This window comes from Lynx rufus, unplaced genomic scaffold (genome assembly GCF_022079265.1).
Source record: "Lynx rufus isolate CCGP_SWC_20201006 ecotype Redwood Valley unplaced genomic scaffold, mLynRuf1.p SCAF_2, whole genome shotgun sequence".
NCBI classification, from domain to species: Eukaryota; Metazoa; Chordata; class Mammalia; order Carnivora; family Felidae; genus Lynx; species Lynx rufus.
The window spans coordinates 101657721-101681584 of NW_025814834.1; the positions used below are offsets into that span (position 1 = coordinate 101657721).

Sequence of the window (23864 nt, forward strand, 5' to 3'; positions counted from 1 at the left end):
GGTCATGATCTCGCGGTCCGTGAGTTCAAGCCCCACGTCAGGCTCTGTGTTGACAGCTCTGAGCCTGGAGCCTGCTTTGGATTCTGTGTCTCCCTCTCTCTTTGCCCCTCCCCTGCTCATGGTCTGTCTCTGTCTCAAAAATAAATAAAACATTAAAAAAAAAAAAGTCTGCCTCCTTAAAGAGGCCTTTTCTGCTTCTCCTCACCGGAGGTGAGTTCTCTCCCAGCAAGACCAGAAAACTTTGTTTATACTTCTGATCAGCTGCTGGCACATGTTGCTGTATTCTGGTTATCAGATAGATTTTGTTGTCTGGGGGATGAAAGGGATCCAGGATCAGGACAGCATCTGGCCTGCTTTTGTGACACCATGTCTTTCTCTCAGTAATCAGGGCTGGGCTTCCCTGGACGGGATTACGGCCAGCATGCAGATGGGAGGGTCCAAACACCATCGTCTTCTGTGTCACACACGACTCCAGAGGAATCAAAGAGAGACATTTCTAAATCTATTCGTAAACTTTAATAGCAGCGAGAGAGGGCAGGAAAGCAACTTAAGATGACAGAATAAATTAAGGACATTGAGGGAGGCAGGATCGACGTGTCCTCTCCCATAAAAGAAAACTGTTTTCAACAAGACGTGATGGAATAAATGCAAAGAGAGGAATGATAGCGCAAAAGGTATGTGACAACGGCACTGATGAAAATCTGCTCCCCAATTACATTGCAATTGATCAATATTCCTAGGGTCAGTACCTGGATTCCTGTATAAAGTAGTTAAAATGGGGCGAACAGATCTACACAAGGATGTATAGAAAATATATCACCATGTGGGAGAATGCAGGATGCTTAACCATTGAAGAAAGGCAAATTAAAACAAAATACATGATCAGACACCAATTAAACGGTTTTCTTCTAGTGACAGAAAAATTGGTTTTGGCGAGGTTGTCAATCTCTCTCTCTTGTTTCTCCAAAGCTGAGGCCTAGAGAACAATAAATCCATTAAATCTCTCTAAGGTACGATTTGGAAATATGTAAAAAGAACAATCATACCGTTCCTACCTTTTGCCTCAGTTATTAAATTTGGAAGAACAATGTATCAAGGAAAATTCCCCGAGGGGCAAAATGATTTTGCTCGTTGTAATTTAAAAATCAGCAAGCAAAGTGCCTGTGGGGAACCGGGTACCGTGCAGGGTCCGGGACTTGACCTTACTTGCAAGCAACAAGCTACTGTGCAACTGTTCACAGATGTTGTCAGAAGACAGACACAGTGGGTCGGAGACAAAGGACTTTATTCCTCTGGGCAAAAGCTGCGGCCTGACCTCCGTGTTCATTTGTGCTGGTTCCCCACGCTCCCCAAATCCCACGGGGGTCATAGAAAGAGCCTGTGATGACACCCGGACGGGCAGGCGACTGTGTTACAGGAGAGGAACCCTGGGCTTGGGGGATCCCCTTTGCCCAGGGGGAGAGGTCACCTCATCTGTTACGGCCCCTTGCTGCAAACACAACTCTCTCAAGTGGCCTGGTCAGTGACGCAGGGCCCTGTCCTCGGCGCGTCCTACCGGAACGGGGTGGGGCGCTCAGGGCCCGTGGATCACCTGTCCCAACAATGCCTCCTTCATTCGTTCAAGACATCCTTTCAAATGCATCCAATCACCTACGTGCGTGCGCAGAACCAGAAGTTAAGATACAGCAGTGAGAAGCCGCCCTGCCTTGGAGGAACTTAACATTTTTCTGGGGAAGGCAGGTAACAAAAAGCGCCGAAATACACAACATGATGTCAATTCATGAAGTGTTGTGAGGACAAAGCAGAACAGTGAGCTAGAGAATGCTTTATTTTTTGATTTAGCTTTCCGTAAATTAGATTTATTCACTGCCAAGAAAAGGCCTCTGCTATTAACAACGCAACATGTGAAGGCACTTAGTTTATTTTTTATATCTTTATTCAAAAGGTAAAATTAGGATATCTAGAATCTCTTTTTTAAATTATAAGGCTCGTTCCTGCCTGAATTGATATTTTGATTCTTTGTGGCTCATTTCTTTCTCCTTTTGTTTATTTTCTTAATCAGAAAGGGTGTTCCTGTGTGTCGTTAAAGCTTTACATTCCTTAAACATATTTCTTTTTTTTTTTAAGTTTCTTTTTTTATTATTATTTTAGAGAGAGAGAGAGAAAAGGTGTGTGAGAGAGGGAGAGAGAGAGAATCCTACGCAGGCTCTGTGCCCAGCTCAGAGCCCGAGGCGGGGCTCGATCTCACAACCTTGGGGTCATGACCCGAGCAGAAATCAACCGACTGAGCCACCCAGGTGCCCCTCAAACATATTTCTTCTCAGGGCTTTGGTGGGTGTGCTGTTCCCGCTCCCTGGGATGCTCTTCCCTTAGGCGAGGCTCATTCACTCACTCCATCCTGGTCTCTGCACCCATGTCACTCTCTGGCCTCCCCTGACCATCAGGTCTACAGTCTGTCCCTCTCTCGAAAGGCGTTCCCTCTGCTTGAAACCAAAGTGAGAAAGTCACTTTGAAATATGTTTGAGGGGCACCTTTTCTAACACAGACTTTTTATATAAAACAATATTTAAGGGCGCCTGGGTCCTGGGTGGCTCGTTTGGTGGAGCGTCAGACTCCTGATTTCGGCTCAGGTCATGATCTCGCGGTGACGGGATCGAGCCCAGAGTCTGGCTCTGCCCGGGTGCTGAGCGTGGAGGCTGCTTAAGATTCTCTCTCCCTCTGCCCCTGCCCGTCTCGTGCTCATGCGTTCTTTCTCTAAAACAAAAACGAAAATTTCATAAAAGAGTTAAAGGAAAATAATCAGACTGGACCCCAGTCCCATGTACAGAGGGCAGCCTGGCGTCACGGACACGGGGGCAGGAGGGGCAGGGAGTCAGAAGAGCTGAGTCCCAGCTGGGAGGCAGCAGGTTAAGACCACAGACCTCTCTGTTCTCCAACTGCAGATGGGAATGAGGCCTAAAGGGGTGCGGGTAGGATCACGTGAGATAAACTGTGTGGACGAGTTTTCTTGTTGCAAATATTCAAGGGATCACAACTGTAAAAACACGGATCCACAGCAAAAGATCACAAGAGAAGGGAATGGAAGGTTAAACTCAGAGTGAAACGGTAGCAACAGTGACCCTGTATTGAACCCTGACTCAAGCCAGTGCTACCAGCTTCCTCTAACTGTAGTTCTTTTATTATTATTATTATTATTATTATTATTTGAAAAGTTTTTAAAGTTTATTTATTAATCTGGAGAGAAAGGGAGGGAGAGAGAGAGGCAGAGAGAAAAAGAGAGTGAGGGAGGGACAGAGAGAGGGAGAGAGAATCTCAAGCAGGCTCCTCACTGTCAGTGTGGAGTCCGAACTGGGGACTCAAGACCCCTGAGACTGTGACCTGAGCGGGAACCCGGCTGAGCCACCCAGGCGCCCCTACCTGTAGTTCTTTAATACTCGCCTGACAGGCATAATTCGCCTTGGTTTGGAAATGAGGAAACAGAGCCTAAGTTGCTCAAAGTCTCTCAAGTAATAAACGGCACAGTATAAAAAGTACAGCTACGAAGAGAATATCTAGCAACATGAAGAGCGTTAAGCGAACTCTGCCAAATAAGAAATTGATTTTAGGTTTAATAAAACGTGCATGCGGGTAGGCGCAAACGTAAGAGAATAACAGCAAGTCAAGCATCTGACTGCTGCAGTACGGATGCTTTTACATTTTTGATAGTCTTTGCTCTGGTTACACTCTTGTCCAATAAGGGGGAGACTATCGTGAAAGTATTTCAAAGGCCCGTCCCCATTTTGTGCTCATCATGGGCACTGTCCCAAAACCGCCCAGCATCCAGCTTTTTCCATGGCCACATGCAAACCCTGCTCCTTGTCATTTACACCTGCATATCTGTCCCCTTGACCCCAGACTTTTACGCCCCTGCCAGGTCCAACCTTCCATTCATCTTGTCCAATATCCACACCCCTTCCCTGCGCTTCAGTAAGTGCAAAGCCTTGTCTCTGACCCCAGCATCCTCTGTCTCTGTGGTCACTGAACAGCCCATTTCTGATCATTTTATCGATCACTTGACACTTATGCCTGTATTTAAAAAAATTTTTTATGTTTATTTTTGAGAGAGAGAGAGAGAGAAAATGAGCAGGGAGAGACAGAGACACAGAATCCAAAGCAGGCTCCAGGTTCTGAGCTGTCAACACAGAGCCCGACATGGGGCTTGAACTCACAAACCACCAGATCATGGCCCAAGCCGAAGTCGGACACCCAACCGACTGAGCCACCCAGGTGCCCCTGCCTGTAAGTGTTTTTGACTTCCTTGCCTGTTGCTTTTTATGCCCTAGGAGTGTGCTATCAAGTCTGAGTGTGTAAGCAAGAGCCTCCAGGCAGGGTATGCAGACAGCAGAGAGCATCTACAAAGCGAATGGATGAAGAAGGGAGAGCAGAGGAAAAGGACGTTCTTGGGACGTCCTCCCTGCCGGGTCCGGATCCCCAAAGATTGCCCCAGGTGCCAGGAGTGGACCGCTCACGGGAAGAAACCCCTTCCACCTGCTACGGTCTCAGGGGACTTTTCCAGAAAGTCTCTCTCTGGGAGCTGACTCAGTGCCGTGCCCACTCTGGCTGTTCTGAGCACCCTGCTTAGCCTGAGGCTGTTCCTCAGGTGTCAGAAAGAAGCCGGTGGGTGACTGTCCCTCTGCCGTGGTGAAAAGAAAAGGGGCCGTTTGGGCTCTGTGTTCCTGTTTTGATTCCCGGGCACAGAAGTAGTGCCGGCACTGGGTTGATTTAATTATTGTTGAACTATTATTCAAAAGCATGAGACTGAAAATGGGGAGCGGGGTGGGGTGGAAGGTTAGGGTGATTTCACCTTTCTAATTGGTGTCTACCTTTGCTCACAGGTCAACAAAAATAACCCCAGCCTGGAAGACATAGAGTATGGTCAGGGATGTCAGCAACAGCAAAGGGCAGGGAGGGAAGGACAAACAGGGATATGGCGGCAGGGTTGGGGCCGGCAGACAGGTGTTGGTGGGCAGGGTTGGGGTCAGGGGATAGGCTGCAAACGCTCCCCGTTGGGGGCGCCTGCCAAACTGCCTAGAAGTAGCGTCCTTTCTTCCCGGAGTGAACTTCTCAAGGCACCGTGAAGCCCCTGCCGGTCAGAAGTGCTCCGAGTGGAGCCGGCTTTAGGGGCTTGCTGTTGTCTGTACCTCGGTACCTAGTTCGGGTATACGTAGGATCGTCATTGGCGGAAACCAGAACTCCTCCTCGCCAGGAGAGAGGGTGGGCGCCTCTGTCTCTCTGTCTCTCGGATCCCAGGGATCCGAGAAGGTGGTGGCTACGGCATTGCTGCGCGATCATGAACCTTCGCCGGAGACAACCGCAGTTAGGGTTCTCTCCGCCCGGCGGAGGCGTTGGGGGGGCGTTGGGGGTCGGTGGGGCTGCGTGAAGGCCTGGCTGGTGCTGGCGGGTCCTCAGGCCACCCCCACCCGCCCACCCGGTTGCAGCCAGGCTCCTGCCGCGGCCGGCTGCGGGAGGGGGCAACTCTCCAAACCCGCCCCTGCGCGCGGACACTCCGCGGCGCTCCCGGATTCCCAGCCCTGTGACAGCCCGTTGCCCCGGGGACGGCGCAGAGAGGTGGGAGGGACTGGCGCGCCAAGCTGAGCTGGACTCCAGAGGGGTCCCACTCTTTTTTCTTCCACTGGAAAAGAGGTCCACGAGGGCTCCCGGCAGAGGAGCCAAAGCGTGGGCTGCGGCCCAAAGAGGGACAGGGTGGGGCGACCTGGACCCCGCTCTGTCCTCCCAGGGCACGCGGCGACCCCTTTCACTCCCCCACCCGCCCGGTCCACACCGAGCCCCGGGCCGCGCGCGTGTGTCCCCTGCCGGGAAACCAGGATCCCGCGCGCCGCGCGCCATGGAAGCAGCTAACCTCACGGTGGCCGCCACCGGCGTCTCCCTGCCCCTGGGATCCGAGGCCGGCAGCTTCAGCCCAAGCCCCGGCGGGGTCATCGGGTCGACCCCAGGCGGGGCCGCCCTGCCCGGCCGCGAGCCGCCTTTCTCCGTCTTCACGGTGCTGGTGGTGACGCTGCTGGTGCTGCTGATCGCGGCCACTTTCCTGTGGAACCTTCTGGTTCTGGTCACCATCCTGCGCGTCCGCGCCTTCCATCGTGTGCCTCATAACTTGGTGGCCTCGACGGCCGTGTCGGACGTACTCGTGGCCGCGCTGGTGATGCCCCTGAGCCTGGTGAGCGAGCTGTCGGCCGGGCGACGTTGGCTGCTGGGCCGGAGCCTGTGCCACGTGTGGATCTCCTTCGACGTGCTGTGCTGCACCGCCAGCATCTGGAACGTGGCGGCCATCGCCCTGGACCGCTACTGGACCATCACGCGCCACCTGCAGTACACGCTGCGCACCCGCCGCCGCGCCTCCGCGCTCATGATCGCGCTCACCTGGGCGCTCTCGGCGCTCATCGCCCTGGCGCCGCTGCTCTTTGGCTGGGGCGAGGCGTACGACCCACGGCGCCAGCGCTGCCAGGTGAGCCAGGAACCCTCCTACGCCGTCTTCTCCACCTGCGGTGCCTTCTACCTGCCGCTTGGCGTGGTGCTCTTCGTCTACTGGAAGATCTACAAGGCGGCCAAGTTCCGTTTCGGCCGCCGCCGCGGGGCTGTGCTGCCGCTGCCGGCCACGGTGCAGGTGAGGAGCGAGCGTGCTGCGGTACGGGGGGGCTGGAGGAGGGGGTCGCTGGGTGGGGAGGCAGCTCGGCTACGGGGAGAGTTGGCGGCGGAAGCTTGCATACTTGGGGCGCGCGCCGGAAGGCTGGCCGCCAGGCTGGCCGCCAGCGCACCTGGAGCGCACAGGGAGTTTGCCATCTGCTCTCCTGGAGCGCGCGCGGAGGGGCGCATCGCCTGCCCCAGGCGCGCACCGCTTGGCCACCTGCGGACCTGACGCGCGGGGGAAGGGGTTCCCCCACCCGCGCACTGGGGCTGGCGGGGGCGCTCCCACCGCTAATCCACGAAGCTGAGGGGGGCTCACAGGGGCAGCGTGTCGGGGCAGTAGTGAGGGCACACCGATCGGCCGCGCCCTCGGGTGCTTTCCGGGGGAGTGACTGTGTCCGTGTGAATCGTGCAGCCGCCAGCTTCCCGGTCCCGACTAAACAGAGCGGGACTGCGGCGGGCTGGAAATCTGCGTCCCGCAGATGAGCACATTCCTGTATGTTTCGTCCCCACCACACCCTGGTCCGTGCTCTGAAGTCCAGACACTAAATCTCCAACTCTATCAGCCAGCTCCCTGCCAAAGAGGGAAGTGAGCGTAAAACAGAACCAAGCGTCGCTTTCCTTTCACTACCCCAACCTCAGTGCTTTCCTCTAGTGACTTCGGAACGACATAGAACCGTGAGTTCAAACCCCAGCTGGGACATTGGGGGAGGTTCCTTAATGTCTGTGGGCCTCTTTCCCATATCTTTAAAGAAGTTCATTCCTACTTCGTGGTGAGAAAGGATCACATGAGATGAAGAACGTGAGGCGCCAGGCACACGGGGTGGCAGAATAGAGATCAACGAGGTCCGGCCAGGCCGTGTGCACTGGGCAGGACCTGGAAATGAATGAGATGCAGGGCTGTGCATTTGGCAGAACTTCTCTGCTTGTAGTTAAAGTTGGACCTTTCTGCCTTTGGGCCGGGATCTAGTAGAGTCAGCTCCCTCCTCACCCTGCAAGCCCCAGACTTTCCCTGTTAAGGGGTGGGGGGTGGGGCAGGCTCAAAGTCCTGGAGAATAAAAACAGGACTTATTGCCCCTTCCCAAATACAATAGAGTGGTTGCCCTTTGTCCACAGGGATACCTTCCAAGCCCTCCCCGCACCCCGCCCCACTTGGATACCTTTCAGGCCCCCCATGGATGCCTGAAACCTTGGATAGCACTGAACCATGTATACTGGTCTTTTCCTATACATGCCTAAGATAGATTTTAATTTATAAACTAGGCACAGGGATAGCAACATACCTACATTTTTTTTTTAACATTTCTCAAAAGAGAGAGTGCATGCACACCCAAGTGAGCGGGGGGGGGGGGGTGAGGGGGAGAGCAGAGAGAGAGAGAGAGAGAGAGGGAGACACAGAATCCAAAGCAGGCTCCAGGATCTGAGCTGTCAGCACAGAACCCAACAACGCGTTCGAACTCACAAACCATGAGATCATGACCTGAGCTGAAGTCGGACACTTAACCCACTGAGCCACCCAGGCACACCTAAAATTTTTTTTAATGTTGATTATCTTTTGAGAGAGAGAGAGAGAGAGAGAGAGAGAGAGAGAGCGTGCATGAACGGGGGAGGGGCAGAGAGAGAGGGAGACACAGAATCCGAAGCAGACTCCAGGCTCTGAGCTGTCAGCAGGGAGCCCGACCTGGGGCTTGAACTCACTGACCCCGAGATCATGACCTGAGCTTAAGTCTGATGCTTAATCGACTAGCCACCCAGGTGCCCCATAATATATATAATAATAAAATAGAACATTATAACATTATAACAATAAAAGTTGTGTGAATGCAGCCTCTCTCTCCGAATATTTTACTATACCCATCCTTCCTCTTGTGATGATGTGAGATGGTAAAATGGCTACCAGATGGGGTGAAGTGAAATGATGATGCAGGCATTGTGACATAGTGTTAGGCTCCTGTTGACCCGGATAAATCAAGAGGGTCATCTGCTTCCAGACTGTGGTTGATCTCAGATAACTGAAACTTCAGAAAGCTGAAACCATGGACAGTGGAGGGGGCGGGTGGGGGAGGGGAGGGCTACTGCCTATGGCCAAGGAAGGACTGCCGATGGGGGTGGGGCAGAGGAAAGGGACAGTGAGTTTTCTATTGTTAGTTGTGTTTTAATTTTGGAAAGTTAACTCAGATACGTAGGCTACTCAAACATATGTGTTTTAAAAAGCAGGCTTTTTTTCCCCCTCTTCATTAAATGGCAGAGAGATTTTGTAGCATAAAATAGGAATGTCAAGACTATAATTGGAAAGTGTTGGTAGGGGAGAGCTTTATTCAGAATTAATGACGTTCTTTGAAAGGTCCTTTGGAAATGCCTGGGGTGATTATAGCTTTTCTGTCTGATTGCGAGGTAGGGCTGACTTTTAATAGCTACATTAATCCAACGTGCACCTAGAGAAATCATGGTGAAATGGACGCCAGAAAGGCTTGCCAAGCCGGGGTTTGGTGTTTATTTTTGACAGACCCGGTTCCAGCAGGTGATACCGAGAAGAAGTGAGTGAACAGGAGCCTGGCCAATCCGGGGTGGCCTGTGGGTGGGAGGAGGAGCTCTGGGGGGCAGGGTGAAGTATTGTGATTTTCCACTTGCAGTGGGCCCCCTGCCAACCCGGTTCTCTGCTTTGGGTGCTGCAAGTTCTCTGGTATCAATCTAGGCCAGGCCTGGGGGTCTTGAGTCTCGTGATGCTGAGATTGTAGATGTGAGGGTGTTGGAGAGCGGCCTGCGTCTTTAGGCTTCAGCCAGCCCTCACGCAAATGCCTGGGAAATGCTGCTGAGCAAGCTTTCTAGTATTAAGACCCCCAAACAGAAATTTAAAATAATATGCCAGGAATACTCTCTCTCTACCTTCCCCACCCCCATCACGTGCCATTTCCTGCACTCCGACATGTCGGTACTGATTTCTGTGGGTGATAGAGGCACTTAGGAAGGCGGACGGCCTCTGGTAACAGGGCTGTGTACATCCCTCCTCTTCTTTGGAATTCTGTGGCCCGGTCCCAACATTGAAATATTATCAGAAAGGGCCAAGCCACAGTTCCTGGGCAGTGACTTAATTCTTTGAGGGAACAAATGCAGTTTTTGACAGTAGAGACAGAAACCAGTGGTTATTAAGTCAGTCCCCTCTTCTGGACACTGTTTTGATGCTTTCTATTCATCTTCTTATTTAAGCATCACGGCCCAGCCAGGTTGGCCTAAAGTCTCTGTCGGCGGCTTCCAAGGTGGCTGTGAAAGGGGAAGAGATATATGGAAATACAGCAGCTTTACTCGCCTTACCCTCAAGTGGACACGTGTGGGTTCTGTTCTCGGTCCACTGGCTGTGAAATCCAGGGGAACCTAGGGATATTTGGTGAGAACTATCTTTGCCACCAGCTCTCAGCTTCCAGTTGATAAAACTCAGCTGCCACAAAGTTAGGTCATCTAAGACCACAGAGTTATGGAGTGGAGAAGCTGAGGCTGGTCGCAGACCTCAAGTCACCGTTCTTTACTTTGTCATTCCTCCGTTCCCCTCTGGGCACTTAACTGCCGAGCGCTGCCCCACTGCCCACGGCATCTAACCTTCATAGGAATGAGGCAGTCATATCCCAGTCAAGGTGGGGTATGGGAACAGCGTTTCAAAACTGTGCACGGGACTCTGTTCGTTCCAGAACATCTGAGCACAGAGGCACTGCCGGCTTCTCTCAGGAGGCAGGCTTCATTCCTACCCTGACATCCTTGCTTTCCGCTTTCTAGACTGAGCACCACATATACAGTATATTCTGCTCCCCACAGAGCAACCCCCATGCATTGTGATCGTTTCCTACTGCCCTGTGCCCTTTCTGTTTAGGAGAAAAAAAGCAGAATCAATGGGGATTATTTATCTGCCTTTCAGTAACATGTGACATCAAAAAGTTTTTCTTTTTTTCAGGGAACCTGGGTGGCTCAGTCGGTTAAGCATCTGACTCTTGATCTCAGCTCAGGTCATGATCTCACAGCTTCTGGGTTTGAGCCTTGCATGGAGCTCTGCACTGACAGAGTGGAACCTGCTTGAGATTCTCTCTCTCTCTCTCTCTCTCTCTCTCTCTCTCTCTCTCTCCCTCCCTCTCTGTCCCTCCTCCACTCTCATTCTCAAAATAAATAAAATTCTATAAACAAATTCTATAAAAAGAAGTTTCTTTCTTTTCAATTGTTTGATTGTTGTATACAAGTTGATACCAGGGTCTAATTGTTCATTAGGCAAAGTAGGCACACCACCCGGAGGCACCATACTTTTCGGGGCCCACGGAACTGGTTTACTTTTAATTTCCTTTAAAATTACGGGGACAATGAATATCGCAGCAATGAATATATAATAATGTGTCCAGCCTCGATTATGTTAGTCTTTCTAATAATATAGTCATAAAATATAATTTTTAATACTTCTTAATGGGGGAAGGGCCCACAGAGGCAAAGATGCCTGAGGCTCAGGGATGTGATAACGCCACCCTGGGTGATACCTTTCACTCATTCACTCAGTCAATAAACACGCGGTGGGAGACGGTGCACAGTGGTTCAGAGCATGGGATTTGGAAGCAAGGAGACCTGATTTTCAGTTCTTTGTGTGTGACTTATTAGCACTTCAGCTGAGTGACTTAATCCAAGGCTGTATTTTCCCATAGGTAAAAAGGAAATACTGCTGCCTGCCTCATAATATTCTTGTGAAGAGTAAATGAGATAATGGTGTATATGGAGTATTGAAAATGGTAAACCATCCATGACAGCTGCTGTATTATCTTTGTTATCATTTTTTTTAAATTACCCCTGTAAGTTATAAACAATGAATTCTTATCTTAGTCCTCTTTACTTCTATTACTCACCATCCTAGGCAGAAGAGTTACTTTTTGCTGGAGTAACATAGCCCAACAAACATGTATTAGGAGTGTAAAACAACAAACATGTATTAACTCACTGTTTCTGTGGGTCAGGCTTGGGAATGGCTTCGACCTTCTGGACCGAAGGGCTCTTGTGGTTGTGGCCTAGATGTCAGATGGGGCAGAAGTCATTCGAAGGCTTGACCGGGGCTGGAGACTCTCCTTCCAAGATGGCTGACTCACATGGCTGTTAGCAGGAGGTGTCCATAAGGCTGCCTGAGTGTTGTCACAACATGGTGGCTGGCTTCCCCTATTCCAAGAAAGCTCAGCAAGGAAGATACTGCAATGCCTTTTATGAGCTAGTCTCAGAAGTTACAGGCAATCACTTCCCGTATATTCTATTTACTAGAAGTGAGTCGCCAACTCCAGCCCACACTCAACGGAAGGGGAATTAAGCTCTACCTTTGGAGAAGTGTCAGGAAACTTGTGGACAGATTTTAAAACCGCCACCATCTGTGTAATTGAGCACCACACAGATGGTGCTCAAAATTACTTGATTGACTATTGCTGACCTATATATCAGGCAGTGCAGTAGCTTCCGAAGGTTCAAGGAATGAGCAAGCAAGACCTCTCTTCTCCAGGGGTTAATGTTAGTAGACTACAACCATAGCATTAAAAAGTGAATAAACTCTTATAGGTGCTCTGCTAGAAGTCGGTCCAGAATACAATGGTCCTGAGAGACTGGATAATAAAGGGGAAAGCACTTTGTAAACAGCAAAGGGCGAAATAAATGTGTAGTATTGAGCTGCGGGGTTTATGACAACTTGGATCTGAGTGTTAGCTAATGTTATATTATAAAATATTTGCCTCTCTAAGCTAATTGTCTATATTAATATTAGCAGGTCTGTGTGCTGTAAGCACACAGTACGTGAACCTTGAGTGACTGAAATCTGCACAGAGCCCCTTTTGTTTTTGTCCTTTGTCCAATGTTTAGTTGTCACCAGACCATCCCAAAGACTAAGCTGCTGGTGGGCTTTTGCTCTTGCCAGAGCTCGGGTCCGGGAAGAGGACATCGCCCTCGTTCTGACTCTGTCTATTAAAAGAACTTGTGGGCTCAAACACATTCCATTCCAGACTGCAAGATTATTTTAACTTTAGGAAAGTACATTTTATGAATCAAATCGTATCAGTGGTAATCAAAAATCTGGTTTATGGTTTGATTCCTTTAAGATGGGTACCTAATAGTCTGTTTTCAGAAATACTTGGAATTGCCAGGGAGCATTTTCTAGACCCCTTTAGAAATGTCCCTGGCCTTCCCCTTTCTATAAACTTCTCCTTTGTTCTCCTTACATCATCACGTTCATTCTATCTCTGCACCTCTACTTCCGTTTCTCTTTTCTCTCTGATTGGATCATTGAGGAAGAGTGCAGGGGGAGAAGGGGAAATGAAGGGGGCATAGGCGAATATGGTGCAGGCGCCGTGTGTCTTCACCAATGACCTTGCAATGAGCTGCTTCTTAAATCCGTGTAGTTCCTGGAGAAGGTTGAGCTTCTCAATGGAACACTGAGATCAGAACTCCATGGTTCTTAACCTTCTGGTAGGTCACAGATGACTTGAAAATTCAAGAAAGCTTTGGACTTGCTGCCCAGAAAGGTATGTAGGTGCTTAGTCAGCCATTTGCATAGGGTGCTCCCTGAAGCCCATCTCTGAAGACTGATACTGAGCCTTGCTCCCAGCTGGCCCTCTTGAGGGATGGAACCCACAGTGCAGTGGGAACTGTGACTCTCTGAGGCAGGGCTGTAGTCATCAGGGTGTGGCCCCCAGGGGGGTGCATCGGAACACTGAGGGCTGACAATACATGTGCAAAAGGCAAAACCTCCCTTCTCTCCATTTCTCCCTCTACCCCTTCCCTCCTCCCCACCCCACCATTCCAGGCCTCTCTGTCCTGGGGTCCCAAGGATTTCAGGGGTGAACTCTTGCCTCAACAGAGGCCCTTCCATTGGCATCCACTCGTAAAGAGGGGATGACTTCAGATCAGATGATATTATAGCTGAAAACAGAGCTATATTCCCCTTCTCAGCATGAACTCCAGTGGATCCTTAGCCAAACCACAGTGACCAACCTCTCCACAAAAATCTATGTTCTCTAAAAACAAGAATGATAGCAGTTGTACCTTCTGTTATGGTCACACCCAAGAGCTCAGCAAAACTATACTCTGTTACAAATAGAATTACACTGAAGGAGAAGTTATTTTTTTCAAGCCTAGCATGCTCTGCTTTTATTTTTTTTAACAAGAAAACTTCCTTAATTTTTCTTTCTTTCTTTCTTTCTTTCTTTCTTTCTTTCTTTCTTTCTTTCTCTTTCCTTGCTTCCTCCTTTCTTTCTTTTTCTTTCTTTCTCTTTCTTTCTTTCTTTCTTTCTCTTTCTTCTTTCTTTTTCTCTCTCCTTCCTTCCTTCCTTCCTTCCTTCCTTCCTTCCTTCCTCCTTTCTTTCTCTTTCTTTCTTCCTTTTCTTTCTTTCTTTCTTTCTTTCTTTCTTTCTTTCTTTCTTTCTTTTTTCTTTCTCTTTCTTTCTTTCTTTCTTTCTTTTTCTCTCTTTCTTTCTTTCTTTTCTTTCTTTTTCTCTCCTTCCTTCCTTCCTTCCTTCCTTCCTTCCTCCTTTCTTTCTTCTTTCTTTCTTCCTTCTTTCCTTCCTTCCTTCTTTTTTCATTCTTTCTCTTTCTTTCTTTCTTTCTTTCTTTCTTTCTTTTTCTCTTTCCTTCCTTCCTTCCTCCTTTCTTTCTTTCTTCCTTCCTTCCTTCTTTTATTTCTTTCTTTTTCCTTTCTTTCTTTTTCTCTCTTTCCTTCCTTCCTCCTTTCTTTCTTTTTCTTTCTTCCTTCTTTTCTTTCTTTCTTTCTTTTTCTCTCTTTCCTTCCTTCTTTCTTTCTTTTTTCTCTTTCCTTCCTTCCTTCTTTCCTTCCTTCCTTCCTTTCTTCCTCCTTTCTTTCTTTCTTTCTTTATCCTTCTTTCTTTCTTTCTTTCTTTCTTTCTTTCTTTCTTTCTTTCTTTCTCTTTCTTTTTCTCTCTCCTTCCTTCTTTCTCTTTCTTTCTTTCCTTCTTTTTCTTTCTTTCTTTTTTTTTTTTCCACCAGAGAAGCAGCCAAGAACATTTGTTGCTCTATGTTGTCAGACAAGCTAGACAGTTTCTGTTCATGTTGAGGGGCTATTTTGGCTAGTCATGTCCTTGGCGTGCCTTTGGGAAATGCAGTGGGGAGCTTGGTGCACCCCGTGGACCCTGGGGCAGAGAGACTGGAGCCCCAGGCATTCTCGGTCCTGACCTGCCGAGCTCTGGTTAGAAACAGGGGGTTCCACTTACGATCCGGGGTGCCTTCAGCCCGAACCAGGAAACTCTCTATGCCCTCTCTCCTCGCTTAGAGGCCGTAGGCCTTGATTCACCACTGGGATTAGCGTGGCTGCCCTGACACCTGCCTCATGGAGACTCTTGTCCTACCCGTGGGGTCACAGCACCAACTGGTGTTTGTTCCACAAGTGATTGGGACAATGCTTCTTTCTGCTTTCCTCTCCTGTTCCTTGTTAGGATGTTAACAACATTAGAGGATGAAAAATGTTTGTGGGTTCTTTCTTTGGCAGCTGGAATATTTTTAAAAAATTTTAAAATTTGTTTTTGAGAGACAGAGAGACACAGAGCATGAGCAGGGGAGGGGCAGAGAGAAAGAGAGAGACAGAATCCGAAGCAGACTCCAGGCTCTGAGCTGTCAGCACTGAGCCTGATGCAGGGACTGTGAGATCATGACCTGAGCCAAAGTCGGATGCTTAACCTACTGAGCCACCCAGGAGCCCCAGCAGCTGGAATTTTTAAAAAATTTTTAAAATTTATTTTTGAGAGAAAGAGAGGAGGGACAGAGAGAGAGGGAGACACAGAATCTGAAGTAGGCTCCAGGCTCTGAGCTGTCAGCACTGAGCCCGACGCGGGGCTCGAACCCACGGACCATGAGATCATGACCTGAGCCGAAGTCTCAGGATGTGAGTGGGGGATGGGAAGAGAGAGGGGGACAGAGAACTGGAAGCAGGCTCAGAGCTGTCAGCACAAAGCCCGACTCGGGGCTCAGTCCCATGAACCGTGAGATCATGCCCTGAGCTGGTCAGTCACTTAACCGACTGAGCCACCCAGGTGCCCCACTAGAATTTTTTTTTTTTTTTATTAGAGGAGAAGGAAGGAACAAGGGGACAGGAGGCTGACATTTATGAGGTCCTACTATGCACTGTGCCTCATTGTGATCCTCACACTAGGCCTACAGTACAGACAAGATTCTTCACGGTTACAGATGTAGAAGTGGGGGCTTGGATGGTAATCCTGTCTAATCACTAACTTGCTCTGAGCCTCGGTTTCCTCATCCCCTCCTTCCTGGTCGCTGTTATTACTGAATAAGACAGTGTGTGGAACCGCCTAGCCACGTACCAGACAACCGTCAAGAGCCGGGAAGGTCTGGCATTTTGCCCTGCTTGTGTGGCCTTGGCCATGGCATTTGACATGCCCAAAGTTCTGTGTATTGAGATCACCTTTCCTTTTTCAGCAGGACCCACTGACTGTATGCTTTCACCAGCCCGTATTCTTGTCTGCACATGAGCGGATTTCTAACCAGAGGTCAGAGGCCTCTAAGCCCAGATGGTCAGTTTTCAGACAGGGGTGTAGAGGGAAGTTGGGGTGAGGAGGTTGAGGAGAGAGAAGACCAAAGAGGAGAGATGGAGAAGCTCAGGGGTGGCCCCAGAGCTGGTGGCCAGAGAAATCACCAGGAAGCCCTTCATGTCAGTTCTGAAAACATTTCCAGGCATAAATATCCTTAAGATAGGTTCTGTCGGAACCTATTCAGAGCAATCACGTTTACTAAACGCGCGGAACAACATATAGGGATTAAGAGTGTGGTCTCTGGGTCCAGATATTCAAGTCTGACTTCCAGCTCTTATAAGAAGCAACTGGGTGACCTTGGACAAGGCATGTAACTTCTCAGAGTGTTTTCTCAACTCCAAAATGGAGATAATAATAGTAATGAATACCTCGAAAGTCTGATGTGAGAATGAAATAAAGTTATCCGTCACAAGCGTTTAGCATCTTGTCTGTCTTAGAGTAACTTCTCTAGAGTTGCCCTTAGCCCCTTTTGGATATCTCATTTCAAACGAGAAGAGCCAAGCTACCCAGTCCCCTCGCCAACCAGGATCATCCCAGGTTGACTCAGTTTCTTTGAAGCTGTTTCTGGAAAGATTCCAGGGTCTCCCAGCCTCTCTGTCTCTCTCTGCACAGAGTGCAGCAGGCTCAGGTGGAAAGCTGTGAGCTTACTTCTAGCGAACAGATGCTGAGGCGGGACAGACTCGGGTTCTGCCACGTCGTGCCGCGGTGCTGGAGGCCTGGTATTTTAAACCTCCTTGGTCAGTGAACTTGCCTTTTCTGTTTCTCTTCCCCCAGGAGCCCTTTGAACTGAATTCACCCCATTTCATTCCCTCAACAGCATAACAAGGAATTAGAACTTGCCTTACCCAGAGGAGGGACTCCAGTGCCTGGGAGGCCACGTAGGTCAGCAGAGAAGTGGCTGGAAAAGTGCCCATTATGGATGGAGCGGGAGCGCCGTGGGAGAGAAACAAATGCATCACCTCTCGCTTCCGCTCCTGCTCTGATAACATGATCCCCTCCATAGTAGACTGTTAAATATTCATGAGGCGGTTTCAGAAAGGCACGTTTTGTGGCTCAGACTTGTCTGGTGACTTGATGGTCCATCAAGAGGCAATCAGCCGATCAGTACCGCCTCTTCTGAAGAGGAGTGGGGACATGGGGCTCATACCTGCCCATGGGGGGCTGGCAAACCTTGGAAAGGCTCATTAGAGGGGTTCTGGCTGGCCGCTCTGGGGGCGCAAGGGGGGGGGAGGGGGAAATGCTGTTTGTTCCCATGCTGCCATCACTTTCCTTGTCATTGTCTCTCTCCAGGCAGCGGGCAGGAAGCCAGGTGGGCGCTGGCAAAGGCAAGGACTCTTTGTCCACGTCTTCGTGATCTCTTTCCAGGCCGGTGTAGTGATTTTCCCACGAAAGGAGCTGGGGGTGGTGGGGGAAGTAGCAGAAGGCACTGAATTCGAAGGTGGTTCCCAGGGTGGGGTCCCAAGTTTGCATGGGTCAGGCCCCCCGGGGGGTCCTGCAGCACTTGGCTTTGGCCATCCTAACCCAATGAGAGCAGACGGCGAATGGGCTGGGGGCCCTGTATTGTGCTCCACGGCCGTGATGCTGTCCCCACAGCTGCTTCCAGCGGTGTCCAAGCTAGATGCAACCCTTGCTCCCAAGCCTCCCGCCCCTGGGTGCCCCCAGTGTCGGTGGGCCATGGCTGGCAGCATCTGGGCAGGAAGGGAAATGCAGATGCGGACCCTCCTGTTGTCATGGTCACTCGTTAACGCAGCAGCTGTTTCCCGGAGCACCTGCCAGGCATGGCGGCTGCTGCCAGGCAGGTGGCACACAGTCCTAGAAGACACAGTCCCCGCCCTTGTTGAGCTTGGACTGGGGCGGGGGCGGGGCAGATGCAATAGCCACAGTCACACAAATTGCTACGGAAGAGGACAATGTGATTGAGTTTAGAGGGTCACAAAGGCCACTCTGAGAGGGTTGGTGGCCTCTAAGCTGAGACCCAAGAAGTAAATAGGAGTTAGCCAAAGGATGGGGGTGACAGGGTGGACATTGTGCTGGGGACTCCTTAAAGAGTAGTGAATTATTACCACAAAGGCATTTACAGCTGTCTTTTTTTTTAAATTTTTTTTTACATTTATTTATTTTTGAGAAACAGAGTGAGACAAAGCGTGAGCGGGGGAGGGGCAGAGAGAGAGAAGGAGACACAGAATCCGAAGCAGGCTCCAGGCTCTGAGCAAGCGGTCAGCACACAGCCTGATGCGGGGCTTGAACCCACGAACTGTGAGATCATGACCTAAGCTGCAGTCGGACGCTCAACCGACTGAGCCACCCAGGCGCCCCTGTCTTTTTTTTTTGAATTAAAAACTTTTTATGCTTATCTATTTATTTTTTGAGAGGGACAGAGAAAGAGAGAGAGAGAGAGAGAGAGAGAGACACCAAGCCGGGGAGGGGCAGAGAGAGAGGGAGAGAAAAATCCCAAGCAGGAGCCCTGCTGTCAGTGCAGAGCCTGATGCGGGGCTCGAACCCACGAACTGTGAGATCATGACCTGAGCCGAAACCAAGAGTCGGACGCTCACCCGACTGAGCCACCCAGGTGCCCCCAAAGCTAGGCAGTACAGAAGTACCCCCAAATCCGAATTGAATCCATCTAGCACATAGTTGTACAATTTCTTGCAATGTTGAGGTTTATAGGCTGCCTCTCCAGCTGCGAACTTGGTGCCTGGCCTGGATCAAGGCTGTTCTATTTGGGGTCCTAGTCCCCGACCCAGCCCACTCCATGAGCATTGAATGGCACACCCAGCACATTCCCAGTTCACCTCCATGGTGTCCTTACCGGGGAGAGGACTTTTGTCACCCAGCTTCACACATGGCCTGTGGGGCTGGGACTCCAGCCAGAGTCTGACACGAGGCTCCCGCTCTTAACTGCCTCCCTCTCTTTTTATATCATATTGACATTGTGGGGACCGCCACTCTCACTCCCGGAAGAACCTTCGGGGCTTAGTTTAACCTACAGTCTCAGGAACCTTTTCACTGAACGTTTGTGACGGATTATGGATAGATGGGTCTTGAATGAGGCTGTGGGGGAGGGGTTGGCCTCACGAGAGCCACCCCACGTTGCTTTAGCATCCAGTGTTGTGTTTTCGGTGTTAACGGCACATTTCCTTTGTCCCAAGGTGAAAGAGGCCCCTCACGAGGCTGAGATGGTGTTCACGGCGCGTCGCCCGGTGGTGGCCTTTCAGATGAGCGGGGACTCGTGGCGGGAGCAGAAGGAGAAGCGGGCGGCCGTGATGGTGGGCATTCTCATTGGCGTGTTTGTGCTGTGCTGGATCCCCTTCTTCCTGGCGGAGCTCATCAGCCCCCTCTGTGCCTGCAGCCTGCCCCCCATCTGGAAAAGCATATTCTTGTGGCTCGGCTACTCCAATTCCTTCTTCAACCCCCTGATCTACACGGCATTTAACAAGAACTACAACAACGCCTTCAAGAGTCTCTTCAGCAGGCAGAGATGAACGCGGGGCCTGGAGAGACGTGCAGGTGGGGGGCTGTGGGCAGGTGGGCAGGGCCCCCGCCTCCCCCCCCACCACCCCAGTCATCTGGAAGCCTCTCCCCCCAGGCGGGGTGTTGACGTGTGAGAGCCGCACCGCTGGGCCTGAACCGGAGGAGCAGCAACGCCAAGGGCTCTGCAGAAAGCGTCTGGCAAGCCTGCGGTGTGCCCTTTCCGGATGTGTGACAGACACTGCCAATCGATCACGGCAGTCTGTCCACTGAGCGGACCTCTGCCCCGGGATCCTTTTCAGACAGCGCTCCTGGCAGTGACTGCTGACCGGTGAAACTGACAGGGGAGTCCAAGCTGGCTTGCCTTTCCTTCGCATAAAACCCTATTTCTCCGGCGGGGCCGGGGGCGGGGGGTCCCGCAGCACGGAGCCCAGGGGCCTGTTTGGGGGTCCACTCAGGAGACTGTCTCATTTGTGAAACAGCCCTTCTCCCACCCTCTATCCACCCAATTCAACTTCTCTTCCCCACCCTCCAAGGTGGTGTATCCCAGTCTGGGAGACGGGAATCATCTGAACTTTGGTTTTTTAAAAGAAGTGTCCCATGCAGCCGTATCTACTGAAGGAGACTTTCAGAGAAGAGGGCTGGCAATTTCTGTTATTGACTTCTCCAGATGATTTTCTTTTTCATCAGTGAGGGACACTGCTGGGTGCTTAGATTGTTCTTTGGACCAAATAGGCATTTCAGGGGTGGGGGGGAGCATGGTGAATTGCAGGCACGAGTGCTTTTTAAATCTCCCCAAGTGATCTCACCGTGTCGCCAGTGTTGAGGACCCCAGTGGGGCCCTTTCTCTGCTTCTGTACAAGGGAGAGCAGCTGTGACAAATGTTCCCACCTTCTTCAGCATATGGATTTGTATGTGTAATAAAAATACTTTTGAAGCATTTATTTCTAGGCTCAGAATCATTCGTATGTATGATTGATCACACACACACACACACACACACACTCACACATGCCTTTGAAAGAGGGACACCTACTGTAGAACTAAGTAAGATACAACAGCCCCCCAACTTCCATAGTGATCTTGGCCTTCCTGAAAATACCAAATGCGGCCCAGGAATGGAGGGGTCCGAGGGCCTGGATGAGGGGGATTCCTGGACCAAGTCATGCTGGCCACAGTCAGTCTGATTTTGGAGAAGTGCTGGCTGCCTACCGATTATGCTTTTCAATGTACACAAAACAGACCCCTCCGCCATTGGCTCACTGGGTGTCTGAGGTATGTAGATATTCTTTGGGATTTGGTACTTTGGGGTTGATCAGAGTATACAGGTCCACAGCGCCTTTTCCAAAATCGTTGGGTCCAGATAGGCTTTGGAGTTTAGAATTTTTTTTTAAGTGTTAGAAAGGCAATATGGTGTGTGTTGCATAAATTAGATAACACCCCCAGCTGGGGTGGGGGCAGCAGTCTCTACTCAAACTGTGCAGTGAAATATATGAATATTTACACTGTGAGAAAAGGCTAAAAATAGCTCACACTGAGATCAGATCCTGTCATCGAATGAGTCAGAAACAACCTGTTCACCGAACTCAGTGTTTTTACGATAGAGGGCTCGTAAGACCTCAGACGATCCACAGTCCCAGCTTTGCTGCATGTCAGCCCCATTCAGGTGAGAGCTTCCAAAGGGAGTCTGGGCAGAGACTGTGGTCCCACTACCTCTTTGCCGCTGGAGAATGGCCCATCACGCAGGTGCTACACATGTCCCTACGACAGCCTTTTTGGAGTCATTTTGGAATGTTATTTTCATTGGAAGATGCTTCAAGAAATAGTCTTTTTAAATTTTTTAGAAGTTTACTTATATTGAGAGAGAGACAGAGAGAGCAAGAAGGGGAGGGGCAGAGAGGGGGACAGAGAGAATCCCAAGCAGGCTCCGTGCTGTCAGTGCAGACCCTGACGTGGGGCTTGAACTCACAAACCATGAGATCATGATCTGAGCGGAAATCAAGAGTCAGATGCTTAACTGACTGAGCCACCCCGGTGCCCCTCAAGAACTAGTCTTATGAAACCTGTTAATGCATTTCACATAAAAATGTAGTCATCTGCTCCATTCTTTGTGAAGGCCTTTTTTTTTTTTATGATAATGAGGACTTTTCCTTGACTGTTTGCATTTTACCCTTGATCGGGAAGAAGAACAGATCCAAATTTCTGGCCTAACTTTGGAATCTGTGTAGGAACTGGCAACCTACACAAACTAGATTTGTGTCTAATGTTTCTAGCCAGTCTGTAATTCCAGTGTTTACTTAGGGCTTCCCTATCCTGGTGTTTTCTGTTCTATTTGTATTTTCCTCTCATATTCTGTGCATTTCCTCAAAGCCACCTCAAATCCTCCGTGAACCAAGGCAGGGAAGAGAAGACTAGGCACATTGTTGTGTTTTACAAGGCTGGAGCTCAAGCTTGGGGCTACTGGGGATTTCCCCCTCTTGGCTGAATCACACTAGGCGGCATTAAAGACCTTCTTCCCTGTCTCTCTCTTCATAAAACACACAATCGGGAATAATTTTAAGAGTACCACCTATTGGGCATCTGCCATGTGTTGCTGTTGTAGTGTTGTAGTAGGTTTCATATATAAATGCTCATTTAATCCTACAGGTATCCTTCAAGGTAGGTATTGTTCTCATTTAACCACGTTCCGAGAGGGGAAGTAGCCCGCATCTGGTCACACAGGAACACCTGGCAGAACTGGTGTGTGGACCCTGGGCTGCCTGCATCCAAGCACGGGGCAGTGAAGGGAAGCCAACAGAAGTCTGCCTGGACTCCATGTTTCCATGTTGGCTCCCATTTTCCAGCATGAGACCTGCACGTGCTTTAGTGGGTCTGCCTGCACCGTTCTAGTTGGATTCTAGGCAGGAGCCTTAGAGGAAGGATCTAGGGAGGGTTGTGGGAGGGGGCGTGCGGGAGCGGGGGACTTGTGGAATGTTTTGTTTACTCTTACGCCTGGGTGGGATGCTTTATGATTGTGTTCCATTGGCCTGGGCTTTGACTTAACGTAGGGTCATGATGGGAGCATCCCAGGCAGAAGGAACGATGTACGTTGAGTCCTTTGGAAACGGAGGTTGTTTCCTTGCTAATTTGGTGGCAACTTCTGTTGGACCTTTCAGACTTGAATCTTCTCTTCAGTTAGTGAGGCCTTCCCTGACCACTCACTGTAATTACAAAATGCATAGATTCCTGAAACAGATCAGTTGATGACTGACTTCATGTAAGGATGCACTTGTAATTCCTTTTAAGAAGAGTATTAGAAATAAGTCTATTGGCAAAGTATCCGATTTAAAATGAACATTCCAGGAACTTCTTTAATAAGCGTGTTTCTCTTCTGCTTCAAATCTGCTTGAGGAACACGACTAAGACAGGGGTGGGGGGGTGTAGGAGGAATTAGTCTCTTTCCTGTCGGGATTCATTTCCTGATTAAGGTATCATACGGTGTCTTCACGTCAGAATCTGGTTTCACAAAGTTCTAGGCTTGTAGGAAGGCTGTGGCTAAACCAATCGTTTTATTTTATAATGTAGTCATATGTAATGGATAAAGTATGCTACTTTTCTCCCCTTTAACACGGCCGCTCCTACCCCGAGGCCTTTCCCCTCACGACTCCCTCTTCCTGGCATCTCCCTCACACAGGTGTCCATGCGGCTCCCTCCCTCCCTGGTCGTGCGTTTGTTTGTTGATGTTTATCTAATGCTGAGAACACGGATACCCAAAAGAAGAGACAAACAACCGAGAAAGTTTTTTCCGGACGGGACGTTTTGATCATAAAAACAATAGCGATTCAAACTTCTGAAACCCAACAGCCCACAAATCTAGAAAATGCAAGACATGGTTTCTTCCCCGAATCAAGCCGAGACCACGTAAACCTTATCTTCCAAAGGTGCCAATATTCACGCAGAGCAGCGTAGCTGCCCATAGCGTTTAAGCCATAGAACCCACACCTGGCTTACACATGACAAAAATAAAACAGAAGCATACAAAATAACGTGCGGTTTATAGAATTAAAAGAAAATTAGGGCAGCTAAGAGTCAGATGGAACAGGCAGTGAGAGACAGGAGGCATTTTGCAAGCAGGCGCTCTGGTGACATTTATGGTGAGCCTGGATGGGACCAGGTTGCTGATGC

The 23864-nt window shown here is 49.9% G+C and overlaps 1 protein-coding gene across 1 annotated transcript; it reads left to right on the forward strand.

Annotated features, from left to right (window-relative positions):
- The first annotated feature begins 5884 nt into the window (after positions 1 to 5884).
- Positions 5885 to 19714, forward strand: LOC124516613 (5-hydroxytryptamine receptor 5B). The gene is made up of 2 exons (XM_047086036.1): positions 5885 to 6661; positions 19382 to 19714. The coding sequence occupies exons 1-2, from the start codon at positions 5885 to 5887 to the stop codon at positions 19712 to 19714; spliced, it is 1110 nt and encodes a 369-aa protein (XP_046941992.1).
- The last annotated feature ends 4150 nt before the right edge of the window (positions 19715 to 23864 follow it).

Bases quoted from the DNA above. Each gene is read 5' to 3' on its own strand.
- LOC124516613 (XM_047086036.1), top strand. From the start codon at position 5,885: ATGGAAGCAGCTAACCTCACGGTGGCCGCCACCGGCGTCTCCCTGCCC. The intron at 6,662-19,381 runs GTGAGGAGCGAG...CTTTGTCCCAAG, and splicing joins CGCTGCCGGCCACGGTGCAG to GTGAAAGAGGCCCCTCACGA.